The following is a 20,715-nucleotide window of genomic DNA, read 5'->3' as shown; positions in this document are numbered from 1 at the left end:
TTTCATCTTACGATAGATTGTATAAAATCAAAAAATGAAGAAGAGGATTAATTTTTGTTTCAATCGAAAGTTAATTGCACCAGTAGAAATAAGAGGATTAATTTTTGAATAGGATCGACACCCAAGGCGATAAATTAAATATCATCAAAGGCCCAAGACGAGCCAGGAAAAAAAGGGCTCCTATCGTTATTATAATTTTTTTTAAATAAATATATATAATAAAAAAATTTGGTCATGTGCAACTGCCCACTTTGTCCCCTCAACGCCCCATGTCGACGCCGAAATAACAGGGAAACGGCGGCGGGTGGTGTAGCACCAGTGGTGAAGAGGGCACTGAGTTTTTTTGGCCGACGATAGAATGAGGATGTGGCCGAAGGTGATGGTGATGTACGGCTCTGGAAAAAACGATGGTGTAAGGTTTTAATATGTAAATAAAAACTGATCCCTTAAATAAAAGAGTATCAATTGTTAATTTTGGATATTAATTAATACGTATATGTAATATTACTTATTTACCCTTATTAATTTAATTAATTATTTAATTATTTGTTCATTTCTGATTGGTGCATTCGGGAACATAATAGTTGTGAGAAACATTTGAACCTATCTATTGATATGAACCCTTATATTCGTCAAATTTTGTCGGTTTTGTCCCTAGAAACCTCATATTACAGGAAACAAGGGCAAACTGGAAAAAAAAAATTAGAAAACTTTGGGATTTTGTTTTTGAATGGCTAGAAAACTTTGGGAATTAACGAACAAAAAATCGTCACAGAGACAAAACGATAAAACTTACCAAACTTAATGACTTTTATATCAAGTTCCCTATTAATCAATGTCTTATTCAGATTAGAACCTGAATTAGAAGAAAATAACTGAACCGGTCAAATCGAATTTATTAGGCTAATCAAACCGAATAGTTCAAATAGAATAACCAAAATATAAATTTATTTAGTTAATGAGTTTGGGTCGGGTAAATGGTTATGAGACTGGGTATGAGATTTTTTTCTAAATTTTATTGTGAGTATGAAACAGTTATAGTATTAGGGGGGTACTTGTCCGATTAAACTATCTCATACCCAATATAAAAGTTGTAAAAAATGTTCGACGTTAACTAGTTGGTGGACTGAGGTTAAGAGATTAATCGATTGGGTGGGGATTAATCGGAGACCATTAATTGCTAATTTGTTGAATTTTAAAAAATTAAATGACTAATATCATAAATAAAAATTTCGTAAATACCACTATTAGGCTAATATGATTAATACAACACTAATCATTCTTCAAATAGTTTCTATTGAGATAGGAATTTCAAAGTGTTAAAAATTTCATCATTTTCTATTTCTTCACTTATTGTGTATGCATGATTAATCGTTAGATGCCCTCTAGTCGGTCAAGTAGCACCTAAGGATTAATCGGGACCTAATCGGAATTTTTACAACATTGGTTATAACTTATAACTAAGGATGATGAAATTAAAGCAAGACAATGGGATATAGCTAATGTGGTTGTGGTATCATGGCTGCTTGTCTATGTTTTTGGAAATGTTTATGAACGTCATGTTTTAGATAAATACACTTACACTATTTGGAATGAATTAAATGAAACTTTTGAGAATTTTGATGATTCAGTAGTGTTTAATGCCTATCAAAAATAAATTCTTGACCTTAAGGGATCGTACCATTGCTGTGTACTTTTATAAACTAAATGCATTGGAGTCAAATGGGTGCATAAGGGGTGAAAATGACAGTTAAACCCGAAAGCCAACCATTTCCAGCCTTGGTCAACATGGAAGAGATATTCTAGTGTATAGACCGCACATAATGATCCCAAACTCAGACTAATTAGTGCGGACAAAAGGCCCAAATGGCCCACACTTGTTCAGACCGACCATGATTCATCTTGTCTGACCGACCATGATTCATCTTATCTGAATCATAACTTCTTCATTACAACTCCACATGTGTTGATTCATTTTTATGTTTATTCTTCTTTTTATTGGATACACATTTGAATCAATAATAAATTGAAATCATGTACTAGGGCAAGACCTTTACATGGAAACCTAAGTAACATACTTTAAGAGCAGAAAATAACACTAGTTCACTTGCCTTTAGATTCTACATGCTTTTATGAGCTCATGATTAGGAAATGTTACATTATGAATTTCATGCACTGCTTTCCATTTACAATGTATGTTTCAATGTTTTTATAAACATTTCATGAAATAGCAATCTACTTCACCATTTTATCCAACTATAACAACCTACTTTGCTATTTCTTCACAAGCACAAAGATTTTTATACCATTTTACTTATAATAGGTAATGTAACATGTAAATTCATAATTTCAACTATAATATGGCACCTAGAAAATGTTTGACATTGTTTCTTATATTTTGTCTTTGATTTATTGTCCAAGAATATTGCATATAATCAATTTGGTTCCATCTTTTTGAGACTTTAAGCTTCTAATACATTTATAGAACTTTCTTAGGTCAGAGGGTGTACATGCAGGGAAGGTGAAATGTAGTCGGAACCGCACCTAGGAACACCACACCCTAGGTGCAGTTTAGGGTGCAATTTTGAGGGTGCGGTAGCCCTTCACCGCTCCTTCTCTCATCTCTTGATTGGTTGGAGCCATTTAAATGTAATTTCTATTTCTATTTATTTTTCAATTTTTATGAAATTATATATACTAAAAAATTATTAAAACAATAAAATTTATGGTAATATCTGTATAAAAGATATTTTCTAAAAAAAAATAAACAAATGAAAGGAAATAAAAGATAACTATTTCTTGGGTTTTGAAAAATGAAAAAGAGAATGAGTGAAAAACTGACGATGCAATAAAAATAAAAATAATAATAATAATAATAATAATAATAATAATAAAGATGATGAATATACCTTTAGGTTTTAAGGCTGAAGGGAGTGGTAGTATGTTTAGTATGTTGCCACATAGATTTGCCACCTAGACTTAACATTTGTGTATTGTAAAGTTGGAGAGTGTCGTTAGCCTCCTGGCAAGTCTTCTTGGCGAGCCCCCTTAGCACAAGCTAGGGGGCGGTGTTTGGCGACCAGTGGCAACCCCCTCTTCGCAAGCCACTCTCCATAGCCTAAAGGTTACATGAACCTTACCTTACCTTTTTATCTTTTTCAAATTATCATCATGTTACTTTTCCATTGTTTGCCCTATTTTGAAACAGATAGATGTGTACTTTTTGTATTTTTCTTTTGTCAAATCTTTGTGTTACCACTTACCACTTGTATTCATGTATATATATATATATATATATATATATATATATATATATATATATTAAGATATGTATAAACATATTCCCTTATTTTCCATCACACAAAAAATAAAGATGACAATTTCACAGTATCCTTCCATTGGAATTATATTGTCATCCAACCATGACTACAAATTGTTTAATTAGCTCATAATCCCAAGCCATTGCATAAGACAATATATATATATAACAAACCCCATTTTTCTTTCATCAAGTTTTGGTGTGGAGATATTCTACAATTTACAACACATGTACACTACTACGTATATGCTTCTTTTGTGTATAAGAATCAGTCACATATGCAAAACTTGCTACACAATTATCTTTAGAACACACACACACACACACATACATTTGAAACATGATACATTTAAAGATGCCACATGGGTTTAGAGCCAATTGGGTGTTATCTTACTTGAAGTTTGCTGTGATGATGAATTATCAGAAACCTTAGCTAATGAGCGATATTGGACTTTAATGCTCTCTGCATTATCCAACGTTTTCACTACATACCTGAGAACAAAATACATAAAAACATAATATTTAATTGTGCATATAAAGATTCTCCATTAAAAAAATAAAAAATAAAAAATAACTAACCATCCATTCAAGCATTGAGTTGTGACAACAGCCTCACAGCCAACAAAACGTTCTGGAGTCCTCTTGTTGCCCTGTTTTCATTCTTCTTAAATTTAATAAATAAGTAAATAAAAAAAAGACATTTATGCATCTAAAATGGAAGTTTATAAAAATAAAAATAAAAGAACCTTGATAATAACACGATCAGCAACAGAAAATGGGAATTGAAGACCTTTGCCTCGTGTGTCCATGAACATTGAATCACCATAATTAACCCTGTCCTGAATCCATACAATTTACTCCTATTATGTCTGTGAAACTAAATTACCAAATTACCCCTTTAACATGGAGTTCCACAAAGCAAAAAGGACAAACCTGATCTAATCTCTCTCTTCTTCTTTTAGATGAATGGTGAAATTGTGATTCTTCTCCCCTACGAAATGCTGATACTGCAGCTCTCAGAGCTATAAGCATATATCTTGTCAACATTTGATGAAAAATCTTGCTTTTCTAAATATTGGTTTCTATATAATTAAGCAATAAATGTGAATTTTAACAAATTTATAATGTGAAATCGAATATTTATAGAGGAGGATGTGTGATCATTGAGTAGTTTTGAAATATTCTTACATAGATTTGAAGCAACTGAACCTTCAACCACTGGATGTGAACAAGTGTAACATGCCTTCTGAAAAAATGTGGTGTATGATAAGAAAATCAGATAACTGATAACATGTAATATAAAACTTACAATCTTCATAATATGCTGCATTCCACCACTTCCAAAAGAATGCCCACAAGGGAGTATCATAGCATCATCCATAAGTGATCCTCTGTTACAATACAAGACATAGTGTGGAATAATTGATTGATTAGAATGATAAAAATGGATTTGAAGAAGCTCACGTTAAAGGATCTGAGAGTATTGTTCTCAGTGAATCCCCTGATTCACTATCCTTTCTTCCACTAAACCCACAACCATTTTCAACCAACATATCTTTGAGCCCTGTTCCTGAAACCTCAGCCCCATGAAGATACTGTGAATAGTATAAATCACTATCACGATCCACAAGTGCAACAGCATTTGGGTAATCATTCGTTTGTCCTTGATGATGATGATGATGATGATTCTCACTTGAACTTGGTCTTGCATCATTTAGATCGTTCCTTGAAGGTATAATACTTCCCGCCTTCGGTACTTCCCTGCTAGAACCTATAAGGAGTTGAGTACGCACAGATGAAAATCTAAAGCTAACATGACAATGTTTTCTGAAAATCATACCAAAAGAAGAAAGATGATTCAATTTCGCATTCCCTTCTTTCTCACTGCTCTGCGCACTAGTATTACTACTGTTATTGTTCTTATTATCGCTGCTATTTACAAGCCCCTCCACATCATCTTCATCTTCATTACCATCCGATCCATCGCCACTACGAGAATCGGATGCTCTCCCATTTCCGCCATGCCAGTTCTGGATACCGACCGAGCCAGGGTTGTACATGCTCTGCCGGAACTCAGTTGTGGATTCCGGTTGAAAATATCGGTGTTGGTGGTCGATGAAGCCGGTAAGCTCTCGAGTGGCTTTGCCGTTGCTGTTGCTAGTAGCACCGGCAGCCGGACGATCAGGTCCAGAACAGGGCCGTTGATTGGGTGGGTTGCAGCGGAAACTTGAATTGGGGTCGTCTTGGAAGAGGAGCTGAGGGTGTTTGTTGTCGAGACGATGTGATAGAACTAAACCAGTGTCTTCGGAAGCCATTTTCATGAACAACAAAACCCTGACCTAATTTTGATTGAAATGTTCAGGGATTACAGGATTATGTAATTGAAACTGGGATTAAGAATTGGGAGGATGGTGGACTCGATTTGAGGATGAATTAGAAAAGGATCACTCGATTTGTATATAGATTGAGATTCTTAGGCGCTTTTCACATTGGGAGACATTGGGAGATTAGGGTGGGATTAAGGAAGAACATGTTAAGTTGTGTGTAGGATGGAAGATCTTAGACTTAGAAAATGTGTACGCCGATGGGCCCACAGTTTGAAACTTTGCACTTTTTACCCATTATAAAATATAAAACTTCAATGATGAAAAAGGATATAAAATGACAAATTAAACATTGATGTCCTACCTTTCGATCCTTATGTATGTTATTTATTTATCTAGACAAAACCGCACAAATGGTCCCTGTGGTTTGCTCAAAATTGTCATTTTGGTCCAAAATAGTTTGGACTACCACCACAGGTCCAAAGTTTTCATTTTGTTGCGTCTTTGGTCCAAAGGGTTAACTGTCGTCTATTTCCTTCTGTTACTATATGTTTGACTTGTCAAATTGGGGGTATTTTGGTCATTCCCTATTTATTCCCGTTATTTTATATTAATAAAAAAGAGTACGTGTGTAATCATCCCCATACGGATAATATCGAGCCTAATTCGCATTTATAGTCCTTAAAAACTATGAGTCGATTCAATTTCCCTCCTCATTGGCTGAGGATCAAGAACCCTAATCTGATTACCAAGGTTGTTAGCTTCGATCAGACAACTTTCGTAGTGAATGAATATAACAATGTGGCACTTAAGGTTATCAAGCACGTCATTCGATCCAAGGGTGGTTTATGGTACGTAATTTTGTTTTTTATCATTTACTTGATTTGCTTACAAGAAAGCATACCTTTTGAAGCTTGTTTTTTGCTCTTGTGTTGAAGATGGACACCCTACATTGTTTACCATCAAGCTACATCACGGAGGTGAGTTCACAAAGTTTCCACATGTCAACTACATTGAGGGTACTGTGATGTACGTTGATATGATGGATATAGAAGAGTTTTCTATTCACGAGATGGATGCGATTATGAAAGGGTTAGGATACTCAGTTCCTTCAGTTATCTACTATCATTTTCGAGTGCCAACGGGAGACATGCATTTTGGGTTACGGGCCCTAGGAAAGGATGATGATGTCCTCAATCTTGCCCAGTATGTGAAGGAGCATAAACTGATAAAAGTTTACACTGAACATGGTATGACTAACTTGCTTACTTACTTTATGGCTCCTAAACCTGTAACAAAAGTTATTATTGAGCAATTAGAGGATATTGATGACATCATACCACCTGTTATAGCCAATGATGTTGCTTTAGCCTTGTCCATATCCCCTGAATATAATAAGAAAATGGAATTTATCAAGGACAAACCATTGCCATCATGTATTAAGAAATTGGTCATGGATGATGTTGGTGTTGATAGGATTGGTGGGATTAAGGATGATGCAGCTAATGATATTGACCAGAAATTTAATGAATTTGATAAGGCAGCTAATGACTTTGAACTTGGGTTGTACCAACAGATTTTACAGTCTTGTAATATCCGGATTTTCAGGGACATTATTGTGTATGTTAATATTGAGCTTTAAGGAGGGACTCGACGAGTTGAGGGACCAACTCGCCGAGTCGATTCGAGATTGACCGCGTGGGTTTAATGAGCGGACTCGACGAGTCCGAGGATGGACTCGCCGAGTAGGCACTGGGCAGAGAAAACCCTAAGTTCGGGGGTTGGAGCCTATTTAAAGGAACTTATGACCTTGGGTGCGCCTCATATCTCCTGTGAGAAACCCTAAATCGCCATTGGAGCCAAGGAAGAGTTCTTGTGATGAAATCAAGTAGTTTTGGTGTGGTTTTTCAAATGAAGTGAAGGGATTCAGCTTGAAAGACCAAAGGAGGTTGTTATTCTGAGACATCTAAGCAAGGATCTCCATTTTGAGGTAGTACTTCGCCCCTTCTTTCTGTTTTGTGTAAAATCCTTGAATCTAGGGTTTTCTTTACCCTTTCTTGGATTGTATATGATGCATATGAGGTCCCAATGTGGAATAAGCTTTAGATCTGGACCTTAAGAGGTCCAGAGAGTCCCAATCTTCCAGCGTTATGCAGTCCCTTTGGGGTTATGGATCTAGGTTGCCATTTTAGGAGCTATTTCTTCATATAAGGGCATAAGAGTGTTGCATGAGCTTAAAGATTGAACCTTTACGTGATTATTGGGTGTAAGAAGGTCAGATCTATAAGTTAGAGAAACAGATCTGACCTCAGAAGGTCTTTTGAGTGTTGCCATGGAGGGAACTCGCCGAGTCCATATGGGGACTCGACGAGTCGAGTCGGGTTGCCCCGCGGTTCGTGACCAGTGGTAACCCGTCGAGTGAAAGGTTAACTCGACGAGTCGAGTGAGGCTTTTTGAGGATTCAGAGGACACGCATGGACTCGCCGAGTCACTCGAGTGCACTCGACGAGTCTGGTCAAAGTCTGACCGTTGACTAGAGTTGACTTCAGTTGACCTTGGGGTTTTGGTCAAGCTGATTCAAGAGAGGTCAGAGAGGGGTAGAATGGTCTTCTACCCATTATTAGGGATGAGAACATGAGAGGATTTTTATTAGAGATGTTATCATTTTGATAGGAGGAGGCTAGGTCGGGTTATCGAGCACGAGAAGGTATCCGACATCATGCGAGGTGAGTCTTCTCACTATACATTACCTAGAGTGGTATCTATGTGCAGACCGGAGGGTCTTATGTGTTATATGTTGAGATTATGTGCATTATGATATATGTATGCTATGTGTTATATAGACCGGACCGGAGGGTCCAACGACTTACGAGGCCAGAGGGTCCTCGAGTAGACCGGACCGGAGGGTCCAACGATTCAGACCGGACCGGAGGGTCCAACGAGCTAGACCGGACCGGAGGGTCCAACGAGCTACGGGACTGGAGGGTCCCGCTGAGACACATCGACCGGAGGGTCGTACCGATTTATAGCCTCGAGTGGCGTATGTGTTGTATGTGGTATTTTGGGGAACTCACTATGCTTCGTGCTTATCGTGTTATGTGTTACGTGTTTCAGGTATCTCCGAGGATCGCGGGAAGGCACCGGCTTGATTGTACACACCAGAGAAAGAGTTATATTTTTAGGATCCTGGATAATTAATGGAGTTGTGCTTGTAAAATGAATAAACGAGATTTCTATACAAAATGTAATGAAAAGTATGTGGTTTTAAAATGAAAAATCTGTTTGAAAAATTACGGTGTTACAAGTTGGTATCAGAGCCTTGGTTTGAGGGATTCGGATGCACCTTCGGGCGTATCTGAACTCAAACTGAGGATTTGAGGAAAAATTTTCATAAAAGAAACAATTTTTCTAAAAAGAGTAAAAGATTTTTGAGAAAATCAGAACGGAGCAGTGTGTACGATCAGTCAGCGCCCAAACGGTGATTTCCCAAAATACCTTTACATTATGTGTTATGAGATATTATGTGATATGCTATGCATGCTAGAGATAGGCTAGGTATTTCATACTTTAGGACTAGAGTGGCCTGATTTGTGATACCTTAGCCTAGGAGTTGCTATTATATGTGATGTGCCTCGAGTATGTGCTGAGTATGAGTATCCAGCAGGAATCCTTTTAGAGAGGGATCTGAGTAGAGGAGTAATCTATGAGAGATACCTAGATGAACATTTGAGGATCCTACTGAGAGAGTAGTCAGATGCCCGCGTGGGGTAAAGTTGCTTGAGTTCGGTGATATCCCTTGAGTATGAGGAAAGCAAGTGGGTAATAACCTAGAGTGGTTTTACATGTTGGTAGAGATTATTCGATGCCCGAATGCTGCTTGTTTCGTGCTTTGTGGAACTCTTGATGATGGGTCACCTACTAAGTGAATATGACGATATTCAGGAGGTAGATGGCTAGCATCATAAGGAGTTCTTCAGCAGCTGATGGCGGAGAAGTGTGAGAACCTAGGAAGAGCCTAGGAAAGGGTGACCCTAGTCAGATGAGTACGCTGACAGAGTAGAGCATTTCGCAGAGGAGCGAACACACGTGACAGGATTGGTGATCGAGAAGGCTGAGCAACTACTTAGGAACTCGGGGATGGTCCGTGTGCAGAAAGTATGGGTAGATGTGGCAGGTAGTATGGGCCAGTACTACTGAAATCAGAGGACCCATACTCGATACAGGGAACATTCCGGAGGATCTAAGTAGCAGATCGAGAGGTGATTTCATGGTTCGAGTATCATGATTTGTAGCAGATCAGGAGGTTATTTCATGGTTCGAGTACCATGATTTGTAGCAGATCGAGAGGTGATGTCATGGTTCGAGTACCATGATTCGTAGCGGATTGAGAAGAGATAACATGGTTCGGGTACCATGATTCATAGCTAATCGAGAGGTGGCCACATGGTTCGAGTACCATGACCCTTGGCGGTTAGTGTTACTGGTTCTACCAGTTATTCCATTGTGATTGTCTAGACTGAGATCAGATGTGAAAAAATATGGGGCCAGAGGGCCATGATGATCGAGTTTTAGTGGAGCATCCCTTAAAATGGAAATCGAGTTAGCTCCGAGGGATTACTGGTGAGATGCCAGTGGGAGTCGCAAGACTCAGGGATGAGTAGGGATGGTGCGTTATGGGAGAATACAGTTTGGGCTGAGTGACCGGCCGATGGTGGGAATGTCATTTTCTGTGACCTGAGCGGTACTATTTCTGTTCCTGTGGGAAACAGGAGAGGTATTGAGATTTTCGGTTTCCAAGGTTGGGGGTGAGCCCTGTGGGTTAGCTTTGGTTACGATCTTTCATCAGAGTATTTGGGCAGTATGTCTGCCGAGAGGTAATGTTAGAGCATGAGCAGGTTGTCAGCGGGGACTGAGATGGTTAAGGACAAGGATACACCCTATTTGAGCATAGTAGGGCATGCATTAGCTGCAGCGGCAGACGAGCAAGAAGAGGATATTGGGGCGGTGGCTCTTTTTGTCTATGATGAGTATCGAGTGTGGTAATGAGGACTCCACTCTTATTACAACCCACATGATGGAACGTTGGTTGAAGAGTCGAGGATGAGGAATATCTTAGTTCGTTATTTTCAGATTGAGAGTCAGGGTTACGACTGGACAGTTGAGATGCCCGGTAGTAGGATGGTACGAGATTCTGAATGACTAGAGGTAGTCATGATGAGAAGTTTCTGAGGATTTCATCGGAGATTCGGGGTATTTGGAATTGCTTGACCTCCATCGGGGAGATCATCGAGCATTGCGTATCACCTTCCAAGAGTAGGTGCGATGTTATTGGTAAAAACAGTATGTGAGTTAGATGGTTGGCGAACCAATTGGTGATGGTTCGAACCCTGAGTGGGGGAGAACCGGGTACTTTTGAGGAGATCAGATATTTGTTCGAGAGCGGTTAGGGAACTGGATAGAGATGGCATGCGGTGCGGATTCCTGAAACCAGGGTTATTGGTGGTCAAGGAGAGGTGCAGAGTGAGATAGTGCATGTGGTACGTGTTTGAAAAAGGATGAGTGTCTCCACAGCAAGTGGCCGTTGGTCGGAGATCTTGTGGTGGTTAGGAATCCTTCAAGGTTAAAATGGTGAATTCGAGGTGGTTGGCTTGTGAGGTTAGTTCGGCGGTTGAGGAATTCTGGTTCAGAGTATGGGCTATTATATGCAGTATGGGAAGGGAAGAAGTTGATTGGGCAACCAACTTCATGGTCGTTATGAGTATTCTTGCATGAGTTTTGAGCAATAGAGGAGGAAGTTTCGGATTGTCATCTTCGTGTTCGGAGTCGTTGGCAATTCCCCCGTGTTATAATTTAGGAGAAGGAGTATTCCGGGGATACAAGTGGCATGAGAGAAAGACCGGTTGCGAGATTCCGAGGAAGCAATGCGGTATCTGAATATGATGCCATGAGTATGAGATCAGTGGTAGAGTCAAGACACTGCGAGGCGTTGTGACGGTATTTCGGGGTATCCGAGTTTAATGTCCTAATTCTCGGATTATTTTGAGTTTTGAGTTGGAGATGACGAGTGGTGTACCGAGTGTCTATGGTTTCGGTGGGGGCCCTTCAGCTAATTGACATCAATGGATTTATTTGAGAATGTGAATTGCAGCGAGAAAAAGAGGTTTTGTCACGAAGGTGGTCGTCCGAAGTAGTGATGCTTAGCCTGGAGGGGTGTGTATGTACCTATCTATGCTGGGCCGCAGAGCATGAGTTAATGATCGCAGTGTGGTGTCAACCTGAGGATGAGATTGTGAAGTGGTAAGAGTAAGTGCGGTAAGACTGCGGGGAGCTGCAGTTTCAATGATTCAGTGAGAGGTTGTGGTGATGCTACGGGGAGCCGTAGTACTCACTATTCAGTGAGAGGTTGTGGTGATGCTACGAGGAGCCGTAGTACTCACTATTCAGTGGGAGGTTGTGGTGATGCTACGAGGAGTCGTAGTACTCACTATTCAGTGAGAGGTTGTGGTGATGCTACGGGGATCCGTAGTACTCACTATTCAGTGATAGGTTGTGGTGATGCTGCGGGGAGCCGTAGTACTCACTATTCAGTGAGAGGTTGTTGTGATGCTGCGGGGAGCCGTAGTACTCACTATTCAGTGAGAGGTTGTTGTGATACTGCGGGGAGCCGTAGTACCCACTAGTCAGCAAGAGAATGTTGCGACGAAGTACTCTCTGACCAGAGCGTGAGACAGAGGAGTTTTGGGCTTGGGAAGCCCTAATATTTGAGTTTTGTGGGAGCCTGGTGGTCGAATCAGGAGTGAGACTGGGATCTCCATAATTGTCGGGAGTTGTTATATTCTGAATTGAGTAATGGTTGACGCAACCAAAGGGAAGTGGATAAGTGAAGAATGCATGAGTTGCGGGTCATGACTCATGAGTTGAGTAGTTCGTTTGGACGGGTGGTTCCAATTCTGTGTCGGATCAGACTCTCGAGTTGAGTTCGATTCTAGTGGTGTATCGAGTAGACAGAATGAGATTCCAGATTCAAAGATGCATTTCATTTGGAAGGGGGTATTGTTCCATATGGTGTCTTGGACCGGAGTGGGTCAATTCGTTGGTATGAGAAAACCGTGAAACGCATGGAACTAATGAGTAGTGAACGACAGAGATCGAGAGTGAGTCGAATTCAGTATGCGCTTGAGGTACAGCGAACTCCGTGACTGGTGTGTGTCACACTGGGCTGAGATAGTGGTTGTGGAAAGGAAGTAGACGAGACGTTTTGGGACATGCAAGGGGTAACCTTTAGAGGTTCAGCTGCTGGGTCGGGTGAGGACCCGGTGCTCAGTTTTGAGAGGGGAGTTGAGGTTTATGTTTGTTAGATGTCGGAGGACGCTTCAGAACAAGAATGATCATTATCTGTGTTTGAGGTCAGGGTGTTGAGGATTCATTGTTCAGATGGATTTGATTGCAGTACAGTGGATGAGTCCCTGGTGTGATGTGATCCTTCTATTCCTTGGTATATGATCTGGGTCCTTTATCATGTCTGGGACGAGTGATCGGTAGCCAGTTTTGGGCATGGACTTGTTTTTATCGGTCCCCACCAGAGAATCAGAGGTGCAGTGAGCTATCGGGGTTTATTATTCGAGGAGCGAATAACGAGGTGACACCTGAAGAGAGCGGTCTGGCTGTGTATCGAGATACTAGAGTTTCCAAACTCTTGAGAGTCAGGAGGGGTAGCGTAGTGGCAGATGGGTCTGCCCTTTTCCAGGGAGGAGTTCATGTTAGAATTCAGGTGTCCAAAGAGGAAGATAGTTGTGTGGTATGAGACCCTTTCGCTGGTGCTGTTTGGTTATTGGATTAGATCTATATGTTGTGGAGGAGCGATTTCGAGGGCAAAATCTAATTCAAGTGGGGGAGAATTGTAACATCCGGATTTTCAGGGACATTATTGTGTATGTTAATATTGAGCTTTAAGGAGGGACTCGACGAGTTGAGGGACCAACTCGCCGAGTCGAGTCGAGATTGACCGCGTGGGTTTAATGAGCGGACTCGACGAGTCCGAGGATAGACTCGCCGAGTAGGCACTGGGCAGAGAAAACCCCAAGTTCCGGGGTTGGAGCCTATTTAAAGGAACTTATGACCTTGGGTGCGCCTCATATCTCCTGTGAGAAACCCTAAATCGCCATTGGAGCCAAGGAAGAGTTCTTGTGATGAAATCAAGTAGTTTTGGTGTGGTTTTTCAAATGAAGTGAAGGGATTCAGCTTGAAGGACCAAAGGAGGTTGTTATTCTGAGACATCTAAGCAAGGATCCCCATTTTGAGGTAGTACTTCGCCCCTTCTTTCTGTTTTGTGTAAAATCCTTGAATCTAGGGTTTTCTTTACCCTTTCTTGGATTGTATATGATGCATATGAGGTCCCAATGTGGAATAAGCTTTAGATCTGGACTTTAAGAGGTCCAGAGAGTCCCAATCTTCCAGCTTTATGCAGTCCCTTTGGGGTTATGGATCTAGGTTGCCATTTTAGGAGCTATTTCTTCATATAAGGGCATAAGAGTGTTGCATGAGCTTAAAGATTGAACCTTTACGTGATTATTGGGTGTAAGAAGGTCAGATCTACAAGTTAGAGAAACAGATCTGACCTCAGAAGGTCTTTTGAGTGTTGCCATGGAGGGAACTCGCCGAGTCCATATGGGGACTCGACGAGTCAAGTCGGGTTGCCCCGCGGTTCGTAACCAGTGGTAACCCGTCGAGTGAAAGGTTAACTCGACGAGTCGAGTGAGGCTTTTTGAGGATTCAGAGGACACGCATGGACTCGCCGAGTCACTCGAGTGCACTCGACGAGTCTGGTCAAAGTCTGACCGTTGACTAGAGTTGACTTCAGTTGACCTTGGGGTTTTGGTCAAGCTGATTCAAGAGAGGTCGGAGAGGGGTAGAATGGTCTTCTACCCATTATTAGGGATGAGAACATGAGAGGATTTTTATTAGAGATGTTATCATTTTGATAGGAGGAGGCTAGGTTGGGTTATCGAGCACGAGAAGGTATCCGACATCATGCGAGGTGAGTCTTCTCACTATACATTACCTAGAGTGGTATCTATGTGCAGACCGGAGGGTCTTATGTGTTATATGTTGAGATTATGTGCATTATGATATATGTATGCTATGTGTTATATAGACCGGACCGGAGGGTCCAACGACTTACGAGGCCAGAGGGTCCTCGAGTAGACCGGACCGGAGGGTCCAACGATTCAGACCGGACCGGAGGGTCCAACGAGCTAGACCGGACCGGAGGGTCCAACGAGCTACGGGACTGGAGGGTCCCGCTGAGACACATCGACCGGAGGGTCGTACCGATTTATAGCCTCGAGTGGCGTATGTGTTGTATGTGGTATTTTGGGGAACTCACTAAGCTTCGTGCTTATCGTGTTATGTGTTATGTGTTTCAGGTATCTCCGAGGATCGCGGGAAGGCACCGACTTGATTGTACACACCAGAGAAAGAGTTATATTTTGAGGATCCTGGATAATTAATGGAGTTGTGCTTGTAAAATGAATAAACGAGATTTCTATACAAAATGTTATGAAAAGTATGTGGTTTTAAAGTGAAAAATCTGTTCGAAAAATTACGGTGTTACAAGTCTAATGAACAAAATGTAGATGATGAGGTTCATTAAGGTGAGGACAATGCAGTTAATAAGGAAGTCACTGAAGAAGAGAATCGTGAAAGAAATGAAATGAATGATGAGAATGTAGAGATGAGAGATTTTGCAGTTGATGATGGAATTGAAGATAAGACAGAGACAGATGATGAGAATCATGAAAGAAATGAAACAAATGATGAGAATGTAGAGATGAGAGATTTTGCAGTTGATGATGGAATTGAAGATAAGACGGAGACTGATGAAGAGAATCATGAAAGAAGTGATGAGAGTGAGGACAGTGATGACAGTGAATTTTGGGTGGATAAAGACAACATAATCCATGATGTAGAAGTAGTTATGAGGGATTTTTACATGAATATCGATCTTGAAGCATAATTTCTTGAAAAAAGATTATCAAAGCATAGAGATAATGAGAGTGATGAGGACATTGAAGAATTGGATGTTATAGATAATGATCAATGGGATTCACTGGATGAGGGTTCTGATATAGAAAGGAAAATGAGAACTGTAATAAAAGAATTGGGGAAGGAGACAAATTGCTCTCAAGGTGAGATACACAAGGTAACTTTTAGGATATGACAGAAATATAAAAGTAAGAAGGAGTTAAAGGAAAAGATACAATTGCATGCACTGGAAACGAGAAGAAATATATTCTTCAAGAAAAACGACAAAATGAGGTTAATGGCACTCTATAAAGGAACTCTAGCCTTTAATGATGGTCATGTGGGTGAACCTACCCCTTGTCCTTGGGTGATACAAGGTTCCAGGTCAGATGTAGATATTACTTGGTTCATAAAAACTTACAACCATGAACATAGATGCCTCCAGACAAGAAAAGTTAGATCTGCAACCGCAAAGTTTATCTCTAAACAGATAATGGATCAGATTGAATCCAACCCAACAATCCCAGTCAGAGCTCTTCAAGAACAACTTCAAAAGGAATATCAAGTTGGATTCTCTATTCACAAGGTATTCATGGCCAAATCTACTGCAAAAAAAACTTGTCCAGGGGGATTACAAAAAGCAGTATGATGTTCTCATACATATTTGGATGTACTATACTAACTATGTTTTACTGCCTTCACAGGGATTGCTGGCTGCCATTTCTCAGTTGTTCCAATGTGTTGAGCACAGTTTTGTCTCAGGCATATACATGAAAATATAAGAAAAACATGGAGAACTAATGAGTAAAAAGAACACTTGTGGAATTATGCTATAGCAACAACAGTACCAGAGTTCAACCATAGGATGAGGGAATTCAGCTTGTATGATATAGAAGCTTATAATTGGTTGAAGCAGATTCCCCCACAACAATGGGAAAAAGCCACTTCACAGGTATATACTAGAGGTTCCAAATTTACCCCTTAGTTGTAGTATTTCTTAGTATATGTTTGATCATGACATTATTGTGGTGTTTTCAGGTAGAGTAGTATCAGATATGCTTCTTAATAATCTTTGTGAAGTTTTTTAATAGCAAATTGATTGAGGGAAGTGACAAGCCACTGATAACCTGCTTGGAGTACCTCAGGGAGTATATGATGAAAAGAATATGTAATGCCATAAAGGTGCAAAACAAGTGTGTTGGTCCACTAACCCCATATGCAACAAAGATCATGGACAAGAATATCAATTTGGCATTTCAGTACACAGCTAGGTGGAATGGGTCAGACAAATACCAAGTGCAAGGGCCATGGCAGGATCAACATGTTGTTGACATGGTTGAAAGAGTATGCAGCTGCAGGAAGTGGGAATTAACAGGACTCCCTTGTAAACATGTCACTGCAGTCCTAAATGACAAAGTAAATAATGGAGAGAAAGTTGGAGAGCAACACACTTATGCCCACAGGGTGTATTGGCTAGAAACATGGAAAGCAGCTTATGTGTACAAGGTAGAGCCTATTAAATGTCGAGCAATGTGGCCTATAAGTGAATGTCCAATTAAAATCACCCCTCCTCTACACCATAATCAGCCTGGAAGGCCCAAGAAAAAGAGGAAGCAATCTATTGCGGAGAAAACCCATAAGAAGGGAGACAATGGTGCTAGTGGGGGTGGGAGTCAAAGTCAGGTTGCTAGTGGGAGCGGAAAGCTTACAAGAAAGTTTATCAAAGTAACTTGCAGCAAGTGTAAAAATAAAGGACATAATGCTAGAACTTGCAAAGGCCAACGGGGTAACTGATGGGATTTCAAGGGATTTTGATGTATGTAGGGGTATAAGTGTCTTTTTGGGATAATGTTATGTTTATGTGTATTTTATGTTTAGTACTTGATGTGTTTTGGGGCTTAAGCAATTTGGATGTTCTTTTTGGTACTTGATAGTGTGTATTTGTGATGTATGGGAACAATTTAGACTGGATTTGATGTAATGGCTTATGTTATGTTTAATGTCTTGATGTTATTCTCATGTATAATTTCATGTTGTAGAACTTGACCAATGTGCCCTTTTAAACAAAACATATAATTGTCATTGATAATGTGTAAACCACAAACAAAAATAGAATGGTCAAAATGTACATACCAAATATAATTACCATTGACAATTTGTTGCAAAACATGTCTTACATTGCTTACATTTTAACCATAAAAGACTACAACAAAGTATTGCCCAAAAGATTACATTGCTTAAACAAAATACTACCCAAAACATTAAAACACTACCCAACCCATTACCCTTCAATCTATTTCTTATAAACCAGAGAAAACACAAACAACATCCAACTGCATAACAGATAACATTTGAATCTTGTGTTTTGTGACTTCAATTGTTGATTGTCCTCAGCAGCCCAGGTATAATAGTTACGGAACGTGCACACATTGGAACATCAAACCACCCAATAAATCGACATTTGGATCCCTTTAAATTTGAAGAAACAAAAGAAGATCGTAACATGTAATGGGAGATTATGCTGAAATCCAAAAAAACCTTTGCATACCACAGTAGGGTATCCCCAGAAGCGTCGACCTGGATTTTTGTCAGTCCATGCAGTGCACGATTTTTTATTTCGATTTTTTGAAGAAGAAAAAGATAGTCAATTTGTTGAAGAAGAAGCAGATGAGAACGACGACAAAGAAGGTTTACGGTTCGATCTTATAGGACTCTTTTATTAATATAAAATAAGGGGAATAAATAGGGAATGACCAAAATACCCCCAATTTGACAAGTCAAACATATATTAACGGAAGGAAATAGACGGCAGTTAACCCTTTGGACCAAAGACGCAACAAAATGAAAACTTTGGACCTGTGGTGCTAGTTCAAACTTTTTTGGATCAAAGTGACAATTTTAAGCAAACCACAGGGACCATTTGTGCAGTTTTGTCATTTATCTATCACTTAGGATTAAATATGAATAGTCTATAATAATATAGTCGTGTATCACAAATTTAATTAGATTAGTTTGTATAGGACTAAAATCACACGTCTATAATAGTTACAATTAAACACAATACACATAAACATTTTTTTAATAAGCAAAATTAAAAATAAGAATTATAAGGACATAATTGACGTGTGTGTGTATATATATATATATATATATATATATATATATATATATATATATATATATATATAGGGTTAAGTTATTTTGTTTTTTTATTAACTATTGTGTGCCAGAATGCACAAATCTGGACCAACGGATGGAATTCATCAATGGACATGATTTGAGAGTATATGATATTACAATGGGATAGCATGTACCATATAATCATACAAATTTTAGCAAAAGAGTATTTTGGACAATTAACTACAATTATAAAAGGAAATTTTCGGATATTTATGGATAATTATTTCTCCTAATTTTAAAAATATGAATTTTTTTAATTAATTCAATTTTAATTCTAACATAATTTGTAAACATAACCGATTTTATTCTGTCAGAATATTTTTTTAGTTAGAATGATGCTCTTTCAGAATTTTATTGTATTAGAATATTATTGAAGAATAACAAAGTTCTTGAATCCGAGGTTGAAAAATAACAACATTATAATATATTCTTATACATCCAAACTTAAATACAAATTCATACATATTCTTACAGACTAAAAGTCTTATACATTTTAATATAATTATACATATTCTAAAAGAATATTAACAAAAATGAATAAAATTCTTAAAAAATAACAACATTATTAAAATGTGAGTATGATCAAACTTTATTCATTCTTCAAGTTATTCCTATTAGGTCTTCAACACGTTCTTCCAACGATTCCTATCACAAATACAACAAAAACTAATAATGGTTAAAAACATGTTGTTTGCAATTAACTATCACTTTATATATTCTGGTAGAATACATAGAATATATTATGACAGAATACATAGATTTTATTCTGGCAGAATATATTCTGACAGAATACCTAGAATACATTCAAAAGTATCGTATTTACTGCTAATATAATTTTAGATTCCAAATACACAATAACAAGGGAGAATAGAAATTGGAATTCAAAATCACAAATTGAACCAAAATAATACACAAACAAATTACTTACCTTTTTAAACAATTTTCTAGAACATCTATGAGTAGCTTTCACCAATCTATATTGGCATATGATATTAAGCCTTTACTATGTTGGTATATGAAATCAAACAAAATTAATTCACTGTGTTGGCATATGAAATCAACCCCATCAGTATATACATAGAATATGGAAGACTACATAGTATACATTCTGGCAGAATATTGCCCATACTTTCTTTGCTTGTGCTCCTTCAATGGTTTACATATAAGTTACAAATCAACAACACAATTACTTACTCAATTTTCATGAGATGAGATAACATAAATTAATTTCATGATCATTCTTTTAATTAGGCCTATTGAAATTATATATCCATATGATGCGAGAATTGAACCAAACAAGATTAGTGCACTTTACACAAATATAAATTGATAATTGAACCAAACATAATTGAAAGGTAAACAACTATTTGAAAAAGTAAAAAACAAAACCATTACTCAAAATATAAGAACTATCTAAACTCAATAACAATTCATGTAGGACCATAGAAAAGAGTTTTTAATGGACAAGTGACAAATTACAAAGTAAATCTTCATTTAGGCATTTAGTCGAACACTTGGTGTTCAGAAAAAAAGGACTTGGATAACTAAAAACACTTCCTGAGAAACTTATATTATTATCAACAAATAAATGGTCTGACTGAAATCTATCAGAAGATAATCGAGATTATAATGTGATATTAGATCGGTTTATAAAGTGTACCTTATGATTTTTGGTTCAGTCATTCTGCATCAAACGAACGAACATGAATGGTTATGATCTGCATCGAGTGAAGGGAGATGGTGGGTTCTGGTCTTCTTGAGGTATATGTGGGTTTCGATCACACCAGACAACTCACCAGGTGGAGATCGATCTTCATCCCTTGAATCGATCTAGGTAGTATTCGGTAAACAGGTAGTCCACCCTCAAAA

General features: G+C 38.7%; 1 protein-coding gene across 3 annotated transcripts; it reads right to left on the bottom strand.

Annotated features, from left to right (window-relative positions):
• Positions 1-3,462: 3,462 nt before the first annotated feature.
• Positions 3,463-5,872, bottom strand: LOC145138792 (U-box domain-containing protein 62-like). Of its 3 annotated transcripts, none has more exons than XM_079072816.1 (8): positions 5,160-5,872; positions 4,784-5,090; positions 4,629-4,710; positions 4,508-4,562; positions 4,253-4,341; positions 4,066-4,158; positions 3,899-3,969; positions 3,463-3,811 (listed from the first exon to the last, which is right to left on the bottom strand). In XM_079072816.1, the coding sequence occupies exons 1-8, from the start codon at positions 5,638-5,640 to the stop codon at positions 3,688-3,690; spliced, it is 1,302 nt and encodes a 433-aa protein (XP_078928942.1). In that variant the 5' UTR covers positions 5,641-5,872; the 3' UTR covers positions 3,463-3,687. The 3 variants fall into 3 exon arrangements, with proteins under 3 accessions (XP_078928942.1, XP_078928941.1, XP_078928943.1); XM_079072815.1 differs by having other exon boundaries at positions 4,508-4,565; positions 5,160-5,871; XM_079072817.1 differs by having other exon boundaries at positions 3,675-3,811; positions 3,899-3,980; positions 4,508-4,565.
• Between the last annotated feature and the right edge of the window lie 14,843 nt (positions 5,873-20,715).

This window comes from Lactuca virosa, chromosome 9, assembly GCF_052849685.1.
Source record: "Lactuca virosa cultivar CGN04683 chromosome 9, Lactuca_virosa_CGN04683_v6, whole genome shotgun sequence".
Lineage (NCBI taxonomy): Eukaryota > Viridiplantae > Streptophyta > Magnoliopsida > Asterales > Asteraceae > Lactuca > Lactuca virosa.
The sequence above is the reverse complement of the archived record's forward strand: the minus strand, read 5'-3'. Positions and strand labels throughout refer to the sequence as shown.